The sequence below is a fragment of the Helobdella robusta genome (assembly GCF_000326865.2).
Source record: "Helobdella robusta unplaced genomic scaffold HELROscaffold_1, whole genome shotgun sequence".
Taxonomy (NCBI): Eukaryota; Metazoa; Annelida; class Clitellata; order Rhynchobdellida; family Glossiphoniidae; genus Helobdella; species Helobdella robusta.
In genome coordinates, this window is record NW_008703570.1 from 3,698,857 (window position 1) to 3,722,788 (window position 23,932).

Sequence of the window (23,932 nt, forward strand, 5' to 3'; positions counted from 1 at the left end):
TGGATCTTTAAATAGACTTTGAACAACCTATTTTTATTTTTTATTAGCTTTTTAATATCTTTTGTAATCCATGGTTTTTGTTTTGATAACATTCTTTTCTTTTTTTCTAAAGATATTAAGCAGGAATTAAAAAGACTGAAAAAATCCTGTAAACTTTTCAAATGCTGCATCAACATCATTGCAATCAAGCACTTCATTCCAGTCATAGTTTAGCAAACAGCAATTCAAGTTTTTTAAACGGGTAGTTGAATATGAGAATTTCATTTCAGGCTGAGAACAACTGATGTTTCTTTTCATCTTGATGCTAAATGAGGCTAATATTGGTAGGTGATCTGATAAATCGCATGTCAAACTTCCACTTAGCTTCACAAATTGAGAAAAATTTACGAAGATGTTATCAATGACCGACCTTTTATTGATGCTACTGCTGGTTGGTGTAGTGATTAATGGTGCAAGATTATAACAAGTCATAAGATGGAGCAAGTTTGTTTTGTTCACATCTTTATTTAAATTTGAGATATCAATGTTGAAATCTCCCATTAAACAAATATATTTATTTTCATTATTTACTGCATGAAGGATTTTTTCCAACTGGTTCAAGTAGATTTTTGGGTCTTGTGACGGAGGGCGATAAGATACTATTATCACCATATTTTTATTTTTGTTGTGTGAATTTTGTGTCCGTGTCGACCAGTACGATTTCTACCAACGTAGTCATATCCACTGATATTGATGAGATTCTTGCTAACATCATGCAGCCAGCTTTCAGTTATCCCAACTAAATTAAATTTAAAAGAAAAACTGTTCAATAAATCAGTTAGATCTTCTGATTTGTTAACTAAACTTCTAATATTTGCATGCATTATGTTAAATATTAAACATTTATCAACTTCATCCTTGTACGTTAAGTTATAATCATCGTTTACTGATTTATTATCATCATAACATTTTTTGTTGATTACTTTACTCCTGCATATATTTTTTATGTCATCCGAAATGTCTTCCTCATCGCTGTTCTCAACACTATTTTCATTATCTGATAATTCATCCATCACTAATTTTTTGTTGTACCGTCTGTTCAGTTTTTTTGTCAAATCGCCACTCTCGTACGATGACGTGCTGAGGCATTATTTCGGGGTCTTTTATCTTTTTTACATCTTCTCTGTCGATGCAAACTCTAAAAACGGTTGATTCTTCTTCATCTCTGTTTTTGAGTTCATTCTGTTCATCACTGCTGTTGTTACTGTTGGTTTTTGCTGAGATTTTTTCCTCAGTTTTCTTTATGACTGGATAGCATGTGATCACGTTAATCCCATTTGCGCTTAGATATTCCATAACATCACTTCTGCGACATCGTTGTACATTACTGATGCAAAAAACGGGTTTTTTTGTGGGATCTTTATTAGCTTTCAGCTTGCAATTTTCGAGTACTTTTTTTCCAATAATTTTTGTAGCTGTCCTTTTTGTCGCCTGACTGACTTTGTTGTTTGCTAGGCTGAGGGTGACGTCGTCAACAGTGTTTTTTACTTCTAAATTACTGTTCATTGACCGTTTTTTTTGCCGTGTTTTACCAGGGTGAATGGCAGCTCCGTGCTCTCAGTAGGACTCTTGGTTACTTCGGACCAGCAAGTTTGACTTGTTTGCACGTTGTTTGTTTTTTCTTGTCGTTTTTTAACTTCAATGTTTACATTATTTTCAGCATTTAAACATAACTTGTGTTTTAACGAACTTATTTCAAGTTTGTTTGTCTCGACAGCTTCAATAGTTCTATTCAACATGACTTGTTGTGTACGCAACGACTCCATTATTTCTTGTTTAACTTTTTCAAAATTAATTGTCAAAAAATTTTCAACTTTGGGAATTTTATTCATATTAACACTAACAAAAACAGAACACTTTTCCCAGTAATTATTTTCTTTCAAGAATTTTATTATAGAAATGCATTCTAACAGTTTCTCACTTTTAGAATTGCCACGAGTTTGTTGTTTATCAACTTTCTCAATTTTTAGCGCGCTAATTTCGTATTTTAGCAATTTTATTCCAGAGGTTATATCTTCGTGACTGTAAAATTCCGAAGTATTGTTAATAAAACAATCTTTTTCAGTCAAGTTCCAATTGTTTTCTAAAAAATATAACAATTCATGATTAACGAGTAACCTCGACGCCATCTTAACCGGAAATTATTATATATATATATATATATATATATATATATATATATATATATATAATTATATAACTACACACACAGATATATATATACATATTAACGCCAAACATTCGGTAGAATTTATAGAATATTGTAAAAATTATGGTCTATTACCAACATATATGACTCTTGGACATGAGCTCGGCGTTCGATTGCGTCGATCATGCAATACTTCTCAAAAAACTGAAGCAAACATTTGGACTATCGGGAGTCGTTCACAGGTGGTTCGTGTCGTACCTTGCTGGTCGTACTCAACATTTTTGTAAATTTGCTTTAAAAACTTGGCTCAATAATTTTTCGTTGTGACCTCTGATTCTTATCTAAATTTAGAACATGCTAAGAGGCGACTTTGCGTGTCATCATTAATAGTAAACAATTCAATCAAACCACCTCTAATTCTTCTAGTACCTAATGTGGATAAGTGTAACCAAGTACATAAATTATATAGAAGTCTTATTTGGTATTCCAAGAATGTGATTTAAATCCATTAAAACCAATAGAACAATTCTGACTATGATTTCGACGCACATTTAAATCGTTTGCGTGATTTACATTCTATGTTATCAGTTCATTGCATCTTGGAGGAGAAGTGTGACCGGTTTCATTTTTTTATACAGAGTCAACAATTTAGAAAGTGGGAAGGGTTTTTAAAAGAACTCTAGAACCTCGATTGGTAGGAAAACGTTTGTTGTAAAACTACAAGGAACCTCCATTATTTATCATGAATTCTTACAAAGTTTTGTCATCATTGTCATTGTATTTGGTCCGTTCATCAAGGTATTTGTTTATTGAGTGATAATTAAGTTTTTTTTCAATACTAATGCAAATTAAATTTAAACTGTTAAACACTAAACTGAAAAGCTGTAGTGTAGTGGTGCTCGTTGAATAACAATTGATAGATTATTACTTAGGTGTGCTAAGAATTTTCAGCCCTGAATTTCATTAGCTAACTAACTAAAGTTTTGGCAAAAGTATACTTTTCTGTCTTTTTTTGTCTACCATGAAATTTATATTTGATAATTAAAATTAATGGATGAGAGTTCATATAAACATAGGAAATATTTATGCTTACAATAAAAATAAAATTATTAACACAAATTTCAATGCTCAAATACTATATTCTGGTGAGATTTTTTTTTGATAATTTATTTTATACTTTTAAAATGTAAATCTTAAATGTTTATTTTATGCACTGTAGACAGGAAAGTATACTTTATGTATGGTAGGCATGCATGGCATAAGCTATACTTTTAGTTTTATATATCTTTCTATAACATTGTGATAGCCATGAAAATAAACCTGCTACTTTTTTAACATTAGTAGTAATAAAACTATACTTTATGTACTTTTTTTTTAAAATTGGTAAGCATGAAACCATACTTTTATGCACCATTGACATTTGTAAGCATAAAGCTGCTTTTAAGCATTGTAACCATGAAATAATACTTTATAAAAAGTTGGCATGACACTCTAACTTTATTCACTGTTTTTAAGCATATATTTAGGTATCTATCTATAAAGCTATACATTTCTATGCATGCCCGGTAGGCTTGAAGGTATCTTTTTATTGGAGGTTGGGGTCAGGATTGGTATAAGTATACGTTTCTGGCTACTATGCAATTAATATTTGTGTGATAAGTATTAAGTGAAAGTATAAATTATTAGAGGTTGGGGTCAGGGTTGGTATAAGTATACGTTTCTGGCTACTATGCAATTAATATTTGTGTGATAAGTATTAAGTGAAAGTATAAATTATTATTTAAATTATTATTTATTATTTATTATTTATTATTATAATTAAAAGTTAACAAATGGATAAATGATACATGGATACTCTTTGCAGTCAACGTGGACCAGTGAATTTTGTGGCAGAAGTAATTTCAAATTATGGATGAGCATTCATAATACTTGAAAACATCACACATAAACACAATGTTTTACAAAAACACAGTTTTACAATGATGTTTCATTCAATATCTATTACTCGGGTCAGTGAATAAAATGAAGTTATAAGATATTCCTGCTCAAATTTAGGATGCTTCAATGATAACATTTCAGCTTTTTGGCATACTGTTGTTTGGTCAACGTCAACAGGATAGAATTAGCAAGACTTAATACATGTTTATTAAAAAATTTGTGAAACAAAATTTCAATTTTTTCCATTGATTCTGATCTGTAAAACAGAAAATTCAGTCTAAGTATTTAAAAATATCATTTTTAAGTGTCAGTAAATACAGATACTCATGCGCTCTCCTGTATGACACAATGGTATTCATCAATATATCAATATTTAGGAATACCAATGCATCAGTAAAAACCAAATATCAGTGAATACTGAGACGTAGGTTTGGTTAATTACCCATGCATCAGTAAACACAGATAAATCAGTAACTTACTATTATAGTATAATATAGTATTGGTTTTTTATGTTTAGTAAAAATAGTAATGCATCAATGCTGCATTTTCAGGTTATGTACCAGTATCAACTAACCTCTGTATTGCCCATCTCCTTTTTTACTTAACTTTTATTTTCACTTTAAATTCATCATGGCTTATTGTATCTATGCCTAGTAAATCAAAGACACACAACATTGTATGCATGAGCAATTTGTCAATTTTAGTACCTTCTAGACTCATTTCTTCAAGCCAAAAAAGTTGTGTTTTGAAGTTTTTGTGGTAGAAATGATTGTTTTCCTGCATGTAGTGTAGATATATTAAATTTTACGAATCATCATTTTGTGTGCTTCATTCAAGAACATATTGAGATGCATGTAGATAGTAAGTATCTAATATTTTAACATTAGAAATGAGAACAATTTGAGGGTTGCTTTGTTTGATTTCCCTCAATAAAGTTACATGATTTATTTTTAAATATCAAAGAAATCACCTGGGATGCACAAAAAGAATGAATTGTTTGGTGGCAAGATGTCAGTTGAGCACGTCTACTGTAACTTTACCAGCTCCCTCACTAGAGGGAGAAGAAAAAATATATCCTGAAAAAATTCATAAAATTGTAGATGATATAAGTCGACTAACATTACTTGAAATATCAGATTTGAATGATTTGTTAAAGGTTAGTTTCAAAGATTTAACATATTCAACTTGATTGATAAATGTTTTTACATTTAACTTGTTTAAATTGTATTATTGATTTTGCCACTCTGACAGAACCACTTTTAAACTGCTTCCAACTTTTGTGCCACTAATATGCTATGAGTGTCCACAAGGGTTGTTAATATCAACAGTATAGTTGATACAGTCTTAAATATATGGCTAAAAAAATTGAATATTAATAATAAGATGCATTAAATTTGTTAAACTGGCAGTGCAATTAATCCAGCCATCAAATGGCAATTAATCCAGTCATCAAATGGCAGATCATACAATCTTGATTCAACTCCAATGTTTCTTGGGATGGAGCAACTGGTCTTGCTTTTACCTTTCTTTTGTCATCAACAAATTTCTACACATGTCAGCCATGCCAGAACCTTAAAAAAACAACTGTTGTGAGATAAAGTTTAAAAAGTCTGGAAAAGCACCTGATGTTGTCAGCAACTGTAGGCTGATATTAAATTTAATAATCTCAAATTTAATAAACTCTTGGGATGCTTTACTCGTTGAACTAAAAAATTCAACATCGTAAGTTAAAGTAACTTCAAGAAACGTCTGAAAAATCGTCTATTCAACCACCAACAGTGAAAAAAATGAAGAGTGTGCCTCTAAAGAAAATGCACAAGAAGCTCTGCACAAATTTGGCATACAATACAATCAAATCATAAATAAAGATTAATTTTACTAAGAGAAAGAATTACACTGAGTGATTTTAAATGTTTTTTAATTATGTTTTGTTCAGTACTGGTCTTTGAGTAAAACTAAAGCAAATGTTAAAAAATGTGAGTTGGAACTTGGAGTTAGAGTAAGAACCGAAAATTTTCAATCAGTGAGTCACAGTTGGAAGTTCGACTTTGACACCCTGGCATTGGCGCATCACAGACTGCATGTGATAGGTGAAATTTTTTTACATTTGAACCCAGTCATCCAGTCACTTCAGTAGCAGCCAGGCACTTCAACCGTTACATCATCGCCCCACCCAATGATGAAGTTTTATTTAAAATGTTATTAAACGTTAAATTTATGGCTTTATTTTATACATTTATAGGTGGAAAAACCTAAATTATTTTAAGACACTCTAACGATTATGTTATTATTTTAAATGCAAAAAAAGTTTAATTTTTTTAAGTGATAACCAAATAAAAATTTTCAGAAAAGATTGAAAATAACAGAAACTCCAGTAATGCAGATGGGCACAGCCATCGCTGCTTCACCAAAAGTCCAAGTTTGTATTCACTTTTCAATTAGAAATTTTTCATATCTTGATGCACCAACTGGAATCCATGTAGGATTTGCTTTTGGTTGTCAATTCGAGCTTGGTCAACAATGTTAATTAACATAAACAATCCGTTAGTGAATGCGGCCTTCGTGCTGTTGATTTTTTGTGCTCACTGAATTCAATCCTCGTTTATAGTCTCCATCAGTTATGGGTCGGACTTTTTTATTCCATTGATCAGCTTCTGTCTCCAAGCCAATCTATTCATTGCGTCTGCATTTTTTCAAGTCCACAAAGACATGGAACAGTCGCTTTTGTTTTGCCAAGTATTTTTCCTGTAGTTGACAAATAATATAGATAGCATCAATGGTGGATCTCCCTGCCATAAAGCCATACTGATTAACCACCTATTGAAACTCACGACAACAGTCTTCTCTCAATGACTTTTTCAATAATTTTCAGGGGATGTTCCAGAAGACATATACCCTGATAGGAGGAGCATTTCAGTGGGTCTCCTTTCCTTTATATATTGGCCCAGTTGTGCTACTGTTCCATTTCACTTGTAGTATCGATTTACTCCACATCTCCCGACATATGTGTAAGAGGGCTCTGAAGTCTGCCCCACCAGATGCCTTGATGATATCATTTGTAAGTCCAGACGGACTAGCCGCTTTACCCACCTTCATTGCCTTCAATGCATCCGTAAGCTCATCAGCTGTGATGCCCTGAATAGGTCCTTCCACCGGAAGTGCATCATAGTCCATCCCAATAGGGTTTGTTTCATTCAATAGCTGATCGAAGTAATCCTTCCAGTGATCCTTCTCTTCATTCTGCAAGGTTATTATAGTGCCTTTATTATTCTTTATGTATGTGACACCAACTATATAATTTTTCAGTCTTTTGGCCTGATTTGCTATTCGGTAGAGTGATCGAATTTGTTCACCTATACCTTGGATTGATTTGCACGAGCTACCGCAATCTGACATTTCGCTGCTGTGTTCTTTAATCTTTGATCTTCATCAGTCTTCATCTTCTGCCATTGTTTGAAAACTGCTTTCTTACTGGCAATAGCATTTTGCACCGTCTCGTTCTGCCACCAAGTTTCGCGGTTGTTCGAAGTTTCAAGATGTTTGACCCAAACATCTTGTGCTCACCGTATTGTATGTAAATAATCTAAAATAAAAATTGATGGTACTTAACAATCATTTAACAAGTATCTAGATTTCAAGATAAGATGTGGATTTGATTGATTTCAAGAAAGGTAACCAAAATAAAATTTAAAAAAATTATATATGAATGCAAAGATATAGATTATATCAACAGACTTCCTAGGTTGAGATTTCATAGAATTAAAGATTTTAGTACTTTAAAATTAAAAAGAGAAATAAATTTTTGTGCTTTTTTTATTGTTTGAACATTGTGATATAATTTAAAGTTGAAGTTATTCAGTTATAGAAGTAACATTAAAAAGTTTGTTAACATGTACAATCATCCACAATGTTGTGATATGGTGAATGTGCACATTATAAATGAATTTAATTCAAAAATAAGCTGGATGATTAGGGATTATTCCTTTCAGTTAATCATGTATCAGATCATTTTATTATTAGCGTTTTTTTTCTTACACTTTTTTCCATTTTTTGTAGTGCTGTTTTTCCATAAATATTCATTATTATATAATCTTAGATATTTCACTATCTTGCGTCAGTCTGTTATTTTTGTAGATAAAGGCATATAGAGATTGTCTGCACTCATTGTTACTATATTATATTATATTATATTATATTATATTATATTATATTATATGGATATTCACCGACAAATAAAGGAAGAAGAGGAAGTAGCGGAAGTAAAACAAGAGAAGACGTCATTCACAGTTCGAATTCTAAAATTTCAAGATGATAAAAAAGTTGCTCTTATCAAAGAAGTAAAAAACCTTGTATCTGGGATGAATCTTGTTCAAGTCAGTAGTGTGTCATAATAAGTTTGCTGTTAGATTTTTTGATAACTATCGTACGTTTGCAGGCCAAAAAATTTGTTGAATCAGTACCAAGTATAATAAAGTCAGATATTTCAAAAGACGAAGCGGAAAAGTTGAAGGCATCACTAACAGCTGTTGGCGCAAGCGTTGAAATTGAATAACACGGCCAGATTTTTATAACTAGGTCACATTGGTATACAAAGCTTTCAATATATATAAATTTTATTATCTTTTTGTTTTTCTTGTTGTTCTTTCTGTTTTTTATGATTATTATTGCACTTTATGGAAATAGATTCATAACAAACTGATATCTCAAATTTATTTCTAAATAATGCTCAAAGCAATGAGGTTGTTTTTCATAAAACATATAGCGTGTAAACACCTTTTAAGCAATATAGGATTTTTACCCGTAAAAATTCTTTAAAAGAAAATTTCTATATAGCGAATTTTTTTTCTAGAGCCGTCAAGTTCGTTGTACGGAGGTCCGACTGTCTTTGCTTTGTTTCGTTTGGCATTATCAAAATTATCTTTAGAATAATCATTATTATTTTTTAGCTGAATATAGTCATCTTCACAACAATATTGATGCAATTTAAAATTTGGCAACGTCCTATCTAAATTATGAATGTTGGTGAAAATTGCATTGAAATCGTTGTTGCTATTGATAATAATAAATAATAATGTCATTTATACAGCGCCATATGCATAACGTCATAAACGCCCGGATAAACAAATGTCAGCACGGCCACCAAAGGCCTGTTCGAACAGATGCCGCTTCAATCGCTTGAACATTTCTTTTGATGATTGTTGACGGACGGTGAGTGGCAAACTGTCCCATATTGATGGTGAGCAATATGAAAAGCCTATTGTTACTGTTATTGTCACTATTATTATTTCTGCCGTTGTCATCAATGAAAGGTCTTAAAAATGAAAGCAAGCGGAGGTAGTCCATAATCTAATAACTCCAGCCTCACTACTCTCCTTTGCACAACAGTTTTACAATCAATATATTTTACAATAGGCGTTGCAAAGTTAATTGATTTTAAGAATTAAATATTTATGTATTTATATATATGTTACATAGAATTATAGAATCAAAGCAATAATTATTTAGCGCAATTTTCAAAACTGCATTTTGACTTTTCCAGCGGATATAACCAATGGCGGATCTAATCATTTTTGACGGGAGGGGGCCAAGATTTTCAAAAATATTTGACCGGGGCGGGGAATTTTCAATAACATTGCGACGAAGGGGCCAACTTTTCTGGTAATGTCAATTTTTCCTTCAAAAATTCTATCCGTTAAAACCACCACTTTTACTAACTTCCAACAAAAATAACTATCACAACGGGGGGCCCGGTCCCCTTAGATTCACTAGGTATGATAATAGATGTTCTCAATCGTTGGTAGAACCTCTTTGATACAGATTTTTGAAAAAATCTGCAGTCATCTTATTGTGCATGCTCCTGTATTCTTCAGCAATTCTACTGTTGTCCCTGGTGCTTGTTCCTTTGTATTTGATTAACTGCTTTTTTTCCCTTCAGATATTTCTTCTCCGTCAGATATTTCTTCGATTCTATGCTTACTTTTCAAAAACCAAAAAAATATTGATCTTATTAAATATCTTCTACAGCTGCCAACTCACCTCGATTCATTCGGGTATCAAAATGTTTTTTGGCTCTGAAGATTTACTCCATTTTACTTTGTTCCATCATTATCAATTGTTTATCTGCATATACGCTTCCACTGAATTTCTCAACGAATGCGAAAAGGGTTTTGCTATCGCCTTTTTTCCGCTTTATTTAATTCTGTTTTATGTGCTCTCTGCATTTTTTCCAATGACACCCTTATGGCTTTTTTTCTATTTTTCTTTTATTGTCGTGTTAAAAATATCTGTCGTTTATGTTAGATCTTTAGCTATTTGTTCAGTCCTTTCTGGAACCCACTTCTTTTCAACACTGAAACCAATCTCTTCAGCTGACAAGTTTGTAGTTTCATTGAAATTATTCCATTCTATTTATGTCCGTCTTTTCGTCACCCTTATCTCGCGAGACTTCAAATCTGTTTTAAATTTTAATCCAAGCGGTTTTTTAATTCAGAATTATTCACTATTGGTCTTGATTTAACTCACTTCTCAGTTTAACTTTGATTTCTGAAACCACCAGGTTGTAATCCTAATCAGAATCGTTTCCTACCGATACACAAATCCGTCCTTTTTCGACAAATGCTAACTGTTCATTTCTTATCAAAACAATCTATTGGATTATTAGTTCTTCCATCTGGCGATGTCTATTTTATTTTCATGCGCCGCAGATGTTTTACCCCTACACCACGCGGTGAGGTACGAGTCAGCCTTTAAAATATATAAGATATAAGTTATATATATATATATATATATATATATATATATATATATATATATATAACATCAACGTACAACCTAATTTCAAAACGACAATCCGGTGTATATTATTGAGTGATCATACACTTTCACTATAAAAATTGTCTGATACACAATAATTATAATTAATTTAAAATAAAAACTCAATTATAATGTCTAAAAGTGTTGTAAATATGAGAACAGAATAAGGAGTAAGTCTTAACTAATATGCACCATGTAAGAGATCAAATAACAATTTACAAACGAAACAATTGACATCATTAGTAAACGTAAGATATGCAAGGCTGGAATAAATTGATTTGTGATAATGTTAATTCAAAAACTGTTAAAATACAATGCTTAAACTATGTTAGCGTTTCTACATTTGGACTAGCACATCGAAAGTAAATTGTTTGAAAATCAAAATAAAATGTGATGTACAAATTTTTGTGATACCTACCAGTCATAGTAAATTAAGCAGAAAAATTAATTAAACACAAAAAAATTAATTTTAGGAGCATAACAATCAACAAGTAATGCAGCAAAATCTCAAATAGATAATGTACAGTTAAAACTGAAAGTTCTTTATGAAATATGCATATTTGATTTATTGGAATACTATATGGCGCCGTATTGAACGTTTTGAAAAAATAAACTTGGCTAAATCAAACGTCATCTTTTTGTTGTGTCTGTTGAGACAGAAATAGTAGCGTCCTGCATTGACAATTAATCTACAATTAATTATTTCTAAAACACTCACATTCAAAATATTACATCTACAAATTAAACATTGTTCAAGATTTTATTTAATGATTAATAAAAAATAAGGATACCAAGCTTGAGCTTTGTATTAAGAACTGGAGATTCGTCAATTGTGATTTTAGATGATTTAAGTCTTCAAGGAGTTGTCTAAACACTGTAGCTTCTATTTTTACAAAACCACCACTGGCTGTGCTTATGCATGAGTTGCACATGTAGCATGGACGTTTTTCAAACTGTGTGTGTCTAAAAATAATTAACCGTTTACAATTTGCAAAACGTTTACAAACCGTTTGCAGAAAATTCTAGTGAATGGCGCAATTAGATTATGTAAACTGCATAAAGTAAACGATGATCTCAAAACGTCAATTAGAACGCAAATATGACTGAATAAATAAAGTGCTACTTTGAAATAAATTAGAAAACTCTACTTGATAGGCTCAACTGGTGAAGCTATTTTGAAGCTTATATTGCCTTCATGCTGGAAAGAATCGTCTCGGAGAGGTAAAGTAGATTGTTCAGTTGAATCTAAGTTGTGGCAAGATGAAGACTCAAAAAATAAATTGTTAGCCTTTTTCAAAGTATTTGTCGATTGTTGCAAATCACTCGATTCATCACCAATGCTTACTTCAATATTGGTGTCAATATTATAATTTTTGTTTTTAGATTGTGTTACACATGTTAAAGACTCACAAAAATTACAAGATGGTGACTCCTTTGTCTCTTTACAACTGTTTGTTACTTTTTGAGACTTCTTTTTGAGAAAAAATTTATAGAAAATATTTTTGTGCTGCTTTTTTGGTTTAGAGCCATTCTTTTGTTCTTCTGTTTTGATGTTGCCATTTGGAGTTGTCATTTTATTTTGATTAATTCATTAAGTGTGTCCAAAGCCAATCAGTTTTCAATTCTATGAAATAAAAAAACACTTGGTCAAAAGTCTCAAAAAAATTCAATTATCATCATTAATAATAATAATAATAATGTCATTTATGAGCGCCATATGCATAGCGTCAGAGGCACCCAGATAAACAAATGATTAAATGTAATTATTAAAACATGCAAAAAGCTGTAATTTAAAATTTCAGATGAAGCATAAGAATGCTTCATGCACACTGCACAAAATAAATATTTATAGGTTTGCCATACATTATGGGATTTAATAACAAATGGGCACAAAATGAAGAAAAACAAAGTGTAGATAGCTGAAAGGGTTGGTTTGCTATACTATCAATTCACTATATCCAGACATCATTAGTGATGGACAATGTATTCTTTTATATAATGGGGTACTACAGTAGTTTTATTAAAAGTCAGATAATCCAGAAATGGACAATGTATTCTTTTATATAATGAGGTACTACTGTAGTTTTATAAAAAGTCAGATAAACCAGAATTAGACTTAAGGAGTGCAATTCTTACAACTAAAGCTAAAAACCTTGTTTTGAATAAAATCCTGTTAAATTTTAAGAAATAACTTATTTTATTTAACACATTATTTTGCAAGAACAACTATGCGAGACGTCAAGCTGCAGTGGCTCGTACAGATCAGTGCAAAGAGTGGCTCACTAAAAGCAAAGGTGAACAAATGAAATCTCTGTAATCGTATGGCAAAACAAGCAAAACGTACGAAAGAAGACAGTTGGTGCCTCATGTATCAAAAACGACAAAAATGAGATGGTTCTTGAACAAGATGAGATCAAGCTACATTGGAAAGAATACTTCAACCCTCTGTTAAATGAAAAAGTCCCATCAATGTCAACTTTGACGCTCCACCCATCGAAGGTCTGATCCCAGACATCATTGTAGAGGAGCTTACAGAAGCTCTTAAAGCTATAAAGGATAGAAAGGCAGTAGGGCCCTATGGACTCACAAATGACATTATCGAAGCATCTGGTACTGCAGGTATTCAAACGTTACTACAACTTTGCCATGAAGTCTGGAGAAATTGCTCAATGCCGGCTGAATGGAACTATAGCATGACAGTTCTGCTATACAAAGGCAAAGGTTATCCAATGAACTGTTCATCATATCGGGGTATACATCTGTTAGAACACTCCCTGAAAATTGTCGAGAAAATCATTGAGAGAAGATTAACGTCGTGCATCAAAATCGGAAATTATCAATTTGGTTTCCTAGCGGGGAAATCAACAATTGATGCAATTCACATCCTTTGGAAACTGCAAAAGAAGTACCTCGCAAAGCATCAACAACTATCACACATTTTTGTAGACCTTGAAAAAGCATTTGATCGAGGTTCCCCGTGAAGCAATCAGGTGGAGTCCACGTTGACAACTCATTCCAGAATATCTTGTTTGACTTGTGATGGAAATGTATACGAATACTAAGACTCTCGTCAGCACAACGATTGGAAACACAGATGCATTTGACATCGGCGTTGGAGTTCACCAAGGCTCGATTCTCAGTCCACTGTTATTTATAACTGTAATGGAAGAAATCACAAAACCGATACACACTGGTGACATTTGGAATCTAATATATGCTGACGATATCGTTTTAACAGCTACGTCTGAGCAGAATGCAGCACAGATGTTTGAAGATTGGAACACCAGACTCGCCGATCATGGAGTCAAAGTCAACATCAGTAAAACTAAACCAATGAACACTGGTGAACCCATTCAATCCACTGCTACTGGACGATGGCCCTGTTCAGTTTGTAAAGCTGTTGTAGGTAACCATTCAATCAAGTGTCAGCAGTGTAACCAGTGTTGTCACAAACGTTGTTCAAAAATAATTGGTAATTTATCTCAAATGCCCAATTTTGTTTGTCCTGCTCGCATCAATCCACAACAACAAATTTGAAATAGCAATGTTTTTGAAGTCATTGAGGTAGAGAAAGTCACATCGTTTCAATATCTAGAGGATGTTCTGGAATGTACTGGAACAGCTGAAGCTGCCGTTCGAGCCTGCATACGTGCAGGCTGGAAGAAATGGCATTTCCTTGCCTCTATATTGATGCGGTGTGACATCCCACTACCACTACGATTAAGGCTTTATAATTCTGTGATACTTCCGGTGTTAGTTATTAGATGATATAAAGAATGAATGCCGGCAACACCGTCTGCGGTGGTTTGGTCATATCAAACAAAATGAAAACAGTGTTATAATTTCTCTTGCAGATGTTGAAGTACCTGTCACATGTCCCAAAGGCCATCCAAAAGAGTCCTGGTCAGAAACAATCGAGCAAGACATGAAAGCTTTAAATTTAAATAAAATGAATACAACTGATGGTCTAATTTGGCACAAAAAATTGATGACAAAAAAAATGTCCTATCTCAGGGAACCGGATCTCTGGACGCTAAACGATGATTGATTGAACACATGTTTTTTTAGGATTAGGCATAAAATTGTGTAACCCAAACTGGCAGGTAAATTTTACTAAAATACAAAATTATAACTAAATCTACATGAAAATTTTTTTTCATCATTACATGTTTATATTTTTGTTATAAATTAAATAATTAATAATATAATAATACTAATAATTAAGTAAATGCTAAAAGAAATAGAGGCGAAAATATACAAGTCTATCAACGCATGCAATTATTTTTGTGAGATAAGTATAAAAATGAGAGTATAAATAAAGTGTGAATGGTGAACCTAGATTAATAATGAAAATATGAACTTTAAAAATTTTAGATTAATGAAATCTGAAATATGAAGGTTTAGAGGGTTATTTGAGGGTTATAAATATAGAGGGTTTACAAAGGTATTTGCTTTTACCAACTTAAACCGTTAAAGTTGGTAAAAGCAAATACCTTTGTCATTTAAATATTTAAGCATTTAAAAATTATGACTTTTTGTAACTAAATGCTAAATTGATGATTGTTAATATATAGTTATCAAGTATAATAATCTTTACCCCCAACTGTTATGCAAAAAAAAGTTTAATTTCATGCCTACCAACGTTAAAATAGTTCATCAAAGCATATTTTCATGCACATAAATGTTAAAAATACGTAAAAGGGTACTGCGCTTAATTCATTGAAGTTAGTATACTTTCCTGCCTACTATGCGTAAATAACTATTACAGATTAACCATGGCATTAAGGCATTTAACATTTTAATTTTCATTATTATTAATGAATTAAAATTAATCTATGTTCATTTTGAAAAAATTTATACACTCACTTCCATGCTTATCTCACGAAAATAATTGCCTGTGTAGTCAGACGTCTTATATGCTTTTGTCGAAATAGATATAAAATTTATAAAAATTAAAACTTAAAAACAGAAAACACCTCCATTTAACAAATTCTTAGGATTTTAAAAGTTTAAAGTTTAAATTTAAAATGTTAGCAAACAACAGATATATAAATCCATACATGGCATAATAAATAAACGAATGGAAAACAGAGCAAAGGATAAAAACTTACATTATTATAACCTGGACAGAGTCATCAGATGAAAAATGCACGGATGGTGAAATTAATTAACGTAAGTCCAGCTTTAAGCAGCATTTTGAAAACAAATTTACGATAAAAAATTATGGAAAGCTAGTAAAAAAGTGTAATCAAGGTCTTCAAAAAGCAATAACTAGAACAAATATAACGGCCTTTGCACATTTTTTAAGGATTCGAACAAGGAGCTTATTATCGGAGGGGATATGGAGGGTGATTTTGTATCGTTCGAGTCAAAAGTTACGATCGTACATTTATTAATTTCGGAATATTGCTTTAATTTAAAATGTTAAACTTTTAATTTTTTTAAAATTGTTATTCAATGTGGTAATTACTTTTATTTGGTAAAAATTTAAAATAATGTAATCGACATTACCGAAAATAATTAAAAGTTGAAAAATTGAGGTTCTTTGCATATCTCTACTTCAACCCATAAGAAAGTGTTGTATATTGTTAAATAGGCCTTCCTTGACAAAGTTACAAAATAAAAAATATTAGGTTAACATCCCGCGTAATAAATTTATCCAGTTGTATTTCAAATATATTTCAATTTAGATGACGCGTTTTGGAATAAAATATACGTATACGGCCGGCTCATTTCAAAAAATGCAATCAATTATTGCTAGGTAAAAATAGATCCGCCACTAGGCACATGCAAGGATAAGGAATTTTTTATATGTTATTATAGATTTGAGTAATTTCAAGACCCTGACCAGGCTGTAAACTTGCGAAGCAAAAACTTACTGAGGTTGTTGCTTCGCGGCACCTTATTACTTTGAAAATAAACAGTCTACCCGTACTTTATTACTGGTTTGTTTCATAGAATAACAAACAAATCATAAAAAAAAACAAAAATAACAGAAATTCGCACTAAATTTTACATTTCATCCGTGGTTCGACGGTTGTCGTGCCGACTGAAAAAAACGTCGCAAGTTTGAAAGACGTTTCTACTAACAGGCAGAGCAATAAATCTTGAATCTTGGTCAGAAGCCACCAGAAAATATTTTTGTCAAAAATGTTTATTTTTGCAAATATCGTACATTTTGGATAGATAAGTAAACGAATAGCAGTTGTTTTATATCAAAAATAAACGTAATTTAATGAAACCTTCATGTTGAAATGTTTTATTTTTCAAGTTTATTTTATATTAGAAGCTACACAAGTATTTATGTTTATGGCTAGATAGGGGAATGCATTCACATTACTGCATTCACCGGACCGTTTAACTTAAAAAATACTATTTTATCAATCAATAAATAAATAAATAAATTAGTTTATAAAGCGCTATTTCCGCGATGTTCAACAGCGCTCCTCAATGAATTTCGCAAACAGATGGGTCTTGAAATCCGCTCTGAACTTCTTAAGTGATGGAGAAGTAGTCAGAAAAGTGGTCAGAGAAGGAGGTAGAGTGTTCCAGAAAAAAGGGCCAAGAAAACAAATTCAGATTTAGCAAGAGTGTTTAACACGAGATAAGAAGTGAGAAAAAGATGATGGCAAACCGAGGTGTTTAGGTTCAATTAATACATCTGATAAGTACTTGAGAAATAATTCAGATTTATACATAAATGTGCAAATTTTAAAAATTATTTTATATTTTATAGGTAGCCAGTGCAAGAAAACAAGATATAGAATTATAGAAATACATGAGAAAAGAAAGGAGCAGGAGCAACTAGAGGAGCAGAAGAGTTAAAAGCTTTACTTAAAGGATAGAGTGTAGAATCAGGAAGACCATAGTACAATAATCAACCTAGATTAAATCAAGACTGAAGAAGTAACAAGAAGGGGAAGAGTAGGATCGTCAAGAAAAGGCAAAAGTTTTTTATTCTACGTAGATGAAAGTAAGAACTTCTAGCAACACCATTAACCTGAGAAGAAAGAGGCATGTTAGAATCAAAGATAAAGCCTAGACTACGAAACTTGTGAGAAACATTAAGAGTTTTAGAATCAGGTAAGATAATAGGAGAAATAGTAACAGAGTGTTTAGATTTATTAAAACAAATTAATTCAAATTTAGAAGGATTAATTTTAAGACACAGAGTCAGACCAAGCGATAATTGAAGACATAGAGATAGATTATAAAGAACACTGTTGAGATTAGATGGAGGAAAAGAAATATAAATATAAAAATCATTAGCATAAAGAAAAATCATTATTAATACGAGGTAGCTCAGAAGTATAGAGCATAAATAGAAGAGGGCCAAGGATAGAACCCAGAGGTATTCCAAAAATAAGAGTAGAAGAATTAGAAATAGAATGATTAAAAACAGAAAAAAAAACAGAAGAAAACCAAGATCAGTAGTATTAAAAGAATGATCAGCAGTATTAAAAGCAGAGGAAAAGTGAAGAGCAAGAAGAGTATGATTACTATTGTCACGTCGATCAGCGAAACTAAACTATTCGGGATCTACACACATCAATTACAATGTGTGATGTGGTTACTGCTCTTGGTTCTGTGACGGGTAGAATACTTCAAGGCAATGCCAGTATAAAATACCGTTATGTTAACCGATTAATCTTGAAAGTTGTAACATAATGAACGAACATTTATATAATAAAGCGTTAACAATATTACAAAACAATTTATTTAATTTTAAAATCCCATAACTGCAATGAACGGTCGTAAAATGAACAAGAAGCCAAAGTTTTTGTGTTGTATGAAGCTCCTTTGTACCAATCTATCCCATAAACTAAAGACTGGTGGTTGTTATATTTACAGACGGGTCGATCAGCTATAAGAATAAAAGTTAATAAAAGTTGAATATTAAAATAAGGAAATTACCATCTGGCACATACTAAAAACTAAATCAAACGTTTATCGATAAGCAACAGTGTCAACACAGATTAAGTGAGTGACCACGGCTGAGATAATTAAAAAACATTATTTGTCAACAGCACAAGTAAAGGTTAAGCATCTTTTAAGTCTGTTTTAGTCGAAATGAAAACAATCCATAAAGTATTTTGTACATTAAAATAAAAGAATATCTCGTTAAATGGTCAACAAAGATGAAAAGTGAATAATTCATATTGCTTACGAAGCTGACAACATTTCTCATTTAAAAAACTGTCTGACTAGAAACCAATGTGAAAACAAAATAAGAACCGTAAAAATATGCTGATAATGTTGATTCATTCGGAATAACAAAACAATGACGATATGAGTCACTCAAGAGTTACGTAAAATTCTATAGAATTTTCTAGAGAGCCATTGAAATTCGAGAACTGTCTACGAAGAGTTCAGCTTAGAATAAGGTTGATTGAAGTCACCATTTTCAACACACACAGCGCAGAGATTCGTAAAATTACTAATGGATGAGAGAAAAAATTTGTGTACTAAAAAGAACAAATTGATGACCTGCAGATGTGTCAGTATAATTGATGACGTGACAACCATTGTGCATTGAAGCCGTCGCCAAATAATTTCCTTGACTAGGTTCCCATTTCATTCTCCACACTCCTCCACCGACATGTGTATCATCTAAAGGAGATTTCAAGTTTCTTCCGTCCCATAGCAGCACATGCTCATCATAACTGAACAATAATAAAAATAAAGTTAGCCTAATATCATATCAAGACATGACAAATTTCAAGCACACCTTCCCGTAGCCAAAACATTTTCTTTGTGAAAATTGCTCTGTATGCTGCAGACACCCATTGAGTGGCTAAAATAAAATGTTGACAGAAAACTTTAAATTTCAGCAAGATTCTGTTGACAGGCTTTTCAAAATTTTTTTAAAAACTAGCCGGTTGGACGTGACGACGGCCTTCTTAAGACATCTTTTATCCCAAAGTTTTAATTTGCAATCATCTCCGCCTTAATTAAGTTTAAAGTAAATGAAAAATATGGTTTTTCTAAGCGAAGTATTTATTACATTACCTGAATAAATGATGTTGCTGTTGAAATAATTAAATGCACAAATCCAAGCTTCGTAATCATGAGCCTTCCACTGATGTAAGATATTCATCCCAGTTTCAGTGCAAACGTGCGTAGCCAAAAAGCCATTAGAATAACTAACAACTATTTCGGGATTGCTAATATAATGGAAAGAAGACGAATCAATGAAGCATTTTTAAAATATTTAAAGTGTTGTGGCAAATTCGAATTACTTGTAATCAATAGCATTATTCCAATCCAATGAAAGAGCAAGACAAGGATCATCAAAGTTGCACAAAGAAGTTTTCACCGGGCACATTTGGGCGTCCTGTCCAGTTTTAACACATTCCCAAAGTGATAAAATCCCATCGGCATCTACCACACCGAATATTAATTTATTGTGAAGCTTTTTATAACTCCATTTTATGTCCAACACTCCGCATAGATTTCTTTCATCTTTTATTTCCAAGCTAAATGAGCTTTTAGATTTTTCAAACAACAGCACCCTACCAAATCTTTTTGTGTCACTTTCATTACTACCTTCATTTGCTTGCTGCAAGTAAAAAAGTGAATAAAGAACTGTTGAGACATTTAAAAAATATTTCAAATTACCAGTTGATAGTTTCCACACAGAAGAATGTCATGGAAATTATCAAAGGGACACCATTCAGCGCTATCAGCGGGATAATCTACATCCAATACTAACAAAGGTTGAGAGGAAATCATAGCTAGTGTGCAAGGGCAACTTCAATTTACTCTGAGAAAATATTTAAATTACGTTCAGCACATTGGGATTCATTTAATGTGAATTAAATTATTTAATTTGATAGACAAGCTAGATATTTTATATTCTTATTTTGTATCTTAGGGGCTCAGTTGTTTGGATGAATGAACAAGCATTAAAGCCCGAAAGATATAAAATAAGATGTAAACATGAGATAACCCCGAGGTCGCCACTCCACTCTTGAAGGCAGTCCCATCTCACGTCGCATAGGCGCAGTGACTCTGTACATACATAAAAATGTGATGTCGCATGGCATAAACCAAAAAGCCAACATTTATTAAACATCATGCAAATACACTCCTGCTTTGCAACACAAAATTTTGATCTGTAGCAGTGTAAGGGACAAAAAGGTGTAGAGTGACTCAACAAAGAAAAAACTAATGAGAGTAAAATAAACACTTTCAATTCAACATCAATGACTTTGAAAAATTAGCGGATGTTTTATAAATTTTAGAAAAATTTAAAACCAGGACGAAAAATTTATTATTATGTGTGCAACTGGCAATTTTTAAAGCTAAAACAATAACTGTTTAAATGAAAAAAAATTTTAAATGTTTTTTTTTATTTCCTCATGTTCTGGCTATTCTATCACATTCCATCAAACACTCCCTCACAAGAATCCTTGCGTGCATTATTCCTCTTTTTAATCTCTCTGCAGACGTTTTGCTGCCAGAATATGCTGGGCGAATATCTTTACCCATATCTTCAATTACCGCCAGCAACTGTGAATATTTACTTTGAGTTGCAGATAAGTACTGTGAAGATTGTTGAATTTGTGTTAATGACGAAGAATGAGGCCGAGCAGGCGGTGGTGTGTTTCGGTTGCTGTTGCCGTCCAAATCAATGAACGACCTAGGAGTGTCTGGATTGCTCGGTGCCATTGGAGTTCCTGGACCCGAACTACTTGACTCAACAATTATGTCATCGTCGTTTATAATCACTGAATTGACAGAATTCATGTTTATTCAGGAGGCTGTTAAAAAGAAAACATCCTCAGTCCAATGAAAAACACAAAATTATGAAAAACGTTTCAAAATGTCAAAATAGAAGTTTCCTAATTCAAATAGACACAAAATATCAAATTAGACCCTATAACTTTCATAACAATTATCAATGAATGCATTATTAATTTCAATAAAATGAAAAACAATCCTAAAATTATCACCAGGAGAATCAAAATACTCAATAGTAATCAATCAAAAACTAAAACATTAAATAACAAAAACTGGTTATTTCCTACAGTATTGACTTTGGTATCTGAAGGGCTATTTTTTGTAGAGTATTGAGCTTTGTATTGTCGATACTTTTAGACAAAAAACTTATATTCGCTACCAACGCTTTTGAGCATTAGTGGATATATTTTTATTAAAGATCATTTTAATTTTCAAAATTAAGTGTAATAAATTAAAGTTAAATCCGGAATTTAAAATTAAGTTTAGCTGTATTTTACATATTTGTATTTAAAAACTTGTTTTGTTTCAGATGTCTTTTATATTTTGAAATGATGTTGTTCTTTTGGTTAGTTTGAAAAAACAAATAGAGTACTTCCAACTTTTAAAAAGCAAATTTAATTTATAAAATAAAAATATTTTTGCAATCAACCATTTTGTGCTAAAATAATTTTATTTGTTGACAATGATTTTATGAAAGACTTGACCAAAAAAATCTTCTTTTTTTTGAAAAAATTCAAAGGCCTTAGAGCTTGAAACCTTTATGAAAATATTTATATAAGCTTGCTTCAAATTTGATAATTTAAACAATTAATCATTGCGCATCATTCTTCTGTTATATATAAACTACAGAATGTTGTGGATAAAAAAATAGATAAATAGATAAATTTTTATTTGCGTGTCGTAATACTATTATTTATTATCTTTGGCAAGAGTTCATTTTCCTTTTTCCTTCAGTTGTGAGCAGCGAGGCTTTTGAAGATTCGCTTGATTTTTGTTTTGTTTCATCTAATTTAATTAAATAAAATTAAATTTGTTATTTTATCACTCTAATTTGAGAAAATGAGTTCCGAGTCATTAAAGTTAGGAGATGGATTTGTGAATTTTGAAAAAGCCATTGATGTGATAGAAAGTTTGTTTAAAGAAAACTACCATCCAATGAAGCGTGACACTAAAGAAAAAGTTAAAAATTTTTACAAAAAATGTATTCTGGAAAGCGACAAAATTGTTGATCTTGACCCAGATATGCAATACAGTTTGCCTGTTCGTGATTCGCACGCCTTATAGCATCTCAACGTCAAATTTGAAGTGCGGGTGCCTCAAGATTTATAATTTCAAGCATCGTATTCACCTGCCATTCGCACACCTTTTATAGCACCTAAACGTCTAATTCGCCATGCGGCCTCACGCTTTATAGCATTAACACGCTCAATTCGCCGTGCGAATTTCTCACGCCTTTTATAGCATCTCAACGGTGTATTCGCCGTACGATTTCGCACGCCTTATAGCACTGACCAACAATTATTTTAGTTTTATGGCATTCTACACAAAGTCTTAAAACGTCCTAAAATATTCAAAATGAATTCAAACCCATAAAGGTAAAAGCTACAACGAAAGAATAAAATAAACACATCAAATATAAAAGCACAAAGAAATGTAAAAAAAAAAAAACAGAAATTGGAAAAAACCAAAAAACGTAATGGTGATAAATAACCGTTTCACAAATCTTTCTATTAATCAAATTGGTAAAGATGTTACCGTTTAAAAAGTTAAAAATCATAAAACATTCAACGACAATTAAAAATGATAAAAAAAACCTCAGAAACTTCGCACCTCTGGTGATCACGAAGGAGAAAAACTTGAAATCTATTTACCACTAGAATGCTGTTTGACGTAAGTAAAATTTGTTACGAACATTTAATAAATAGCAATCTATTTTAGGTTTAAAAAAGAAAAACAAAGAAATTAAATATAAATAAAACCTTGATGTAAATAGAATATATACTTAGAATAACTATAGAAGCCCTCGAACGTACTTTCGCACACTTTCAGTGTGCTTTAGAGTATGGTCTCATTGTTTAGTTTCCAAGAATAATTATTTATCAAACTCACTAATTTTTACAATTTTATAGTTTATTAATAGGTATTCATTTTTTAAAGATTTTATTCATTTTAATCATTTTTTAAATGATTTATTTAATGCATATTTAGTATTTTTTTTGGTGTACGTATAGCCGAGTTTACTTGAGATCG

General features: G+C 31.7%; 4 protein-coding genes across 4 annotated transcripts; 1 reads left to right on the forward strand and 3 right to left on the reverse strand.

Moving 5' to 3' along the window:
- Positions 1–1,044: 1,044 nt before the first annotated feature.
- HELRODRAFT_158736 (hypothetical protein) lies at positions 1,045–2,168 on the reverse strand (the record flags this gene model as incomplete). Its single annotated transcript, XM_009010730.1, has 2 exons — positions 1,045–1,490; positions 1,550–2,168. The coding sequence occupies 2 exons, from the start codon at positions 2,166–2,168 to the stop codon at positions 1,045–1,047; spliced, it is 1,065 nt and encodes a 354-aa protein (XP_009008978.1).
- Positions 2,169–5,114: 2,946 nt separating this feature from the next.
- On the forward strand, positions 5,115–8,678 carry HELRODRAFT_63014 (hypothetical protein; the record flags this gene model as incomplete). Its single annotated transcript, XM_009010731.1, has 4 exons — positions 5,115–5,282; positions 6,474–6,545; positions 8,365–8,499; positions 8,562–8,678. The coding sequence occupies 4 exons, from the start codon at positions 5,115–5,117 to the stop codon at positions 8,676–8,678; spliced, it is 492 nt and encodes a 163-aa protein (XP_009008979.1).
- A 3,405-nt stretch (positions 8,679–12,083) lies between these two features.
- Positions 12,084–12,512, reverse strand: HELRODRAFT_158738 (hypothetical protein; the record flags this gene model as incomplete). The annotated part of the gene is made up of 1 exon (XM_009010732.1): positions 12,084–12,512. One exon carries the CDS (start codon positions 12,510–12,512, stop codon positions 12,084–12,086), a length of 429 nt encoding a protein of 142 aa, XP_009008980.1.
- A 6,124-nt stretch (positions 12,513–18,636) lies between these two features.
- HELRODRAFT_93198 (hypothetical protein) lies at positions 18,637–23,470 on the reverse strand. Its single transcript, XM_009010733.1, has 8 exons — positions 23,419–23,470; positions 20,558–21,702; positions 20,179–20,498; positions 19,949–20,103; positions 19,816–19,885; positions 19,668–19,733; positions 19,427–19,602; positions 18,637–18,803 (listed from the first exon to the last, which is right to left on the reverse strand). The coding sequence occupies exons 2-8, from the start codon at positions 20,669–20,671 to the stop codon at positions 18,655–18,657; spliced, it is 1,050 nt and encodes a 349-aa protein (XP_009008981.1). The 5' UTR covers positions 20,672–21,702; positions 23,419–23,470; the 3' UTR covers positions 18,637–18,654.
- Positions 23,471–23,932: the final 462 nt, after the last annotated feature.

Bases quoted from the DNA above. Each gene is read 5' to 3' on its own strand.
- HELRODRAFT_93198 (XM_009010733.1), bottom strand. From the start codon at position 20,671: ATGATTTCCTCTCAACCTTTGTTAGTATTGGATGTAGATTATCCCGCT. The intron at 19,886-19,948 runs GTAATGTAATAA...AACTTAATTAAG, and splicing joins CAGCAACATCATTTATTCAG to GCGGAGATGATTGCAAATTA. The intron at 19,603-19,667 runs GTGTGCTTGAAA...ATTATTGTTCAG, and splicing joins AATGTTTTGGCTACGGGAAG to TTATGATGAGCATGTGCTGC.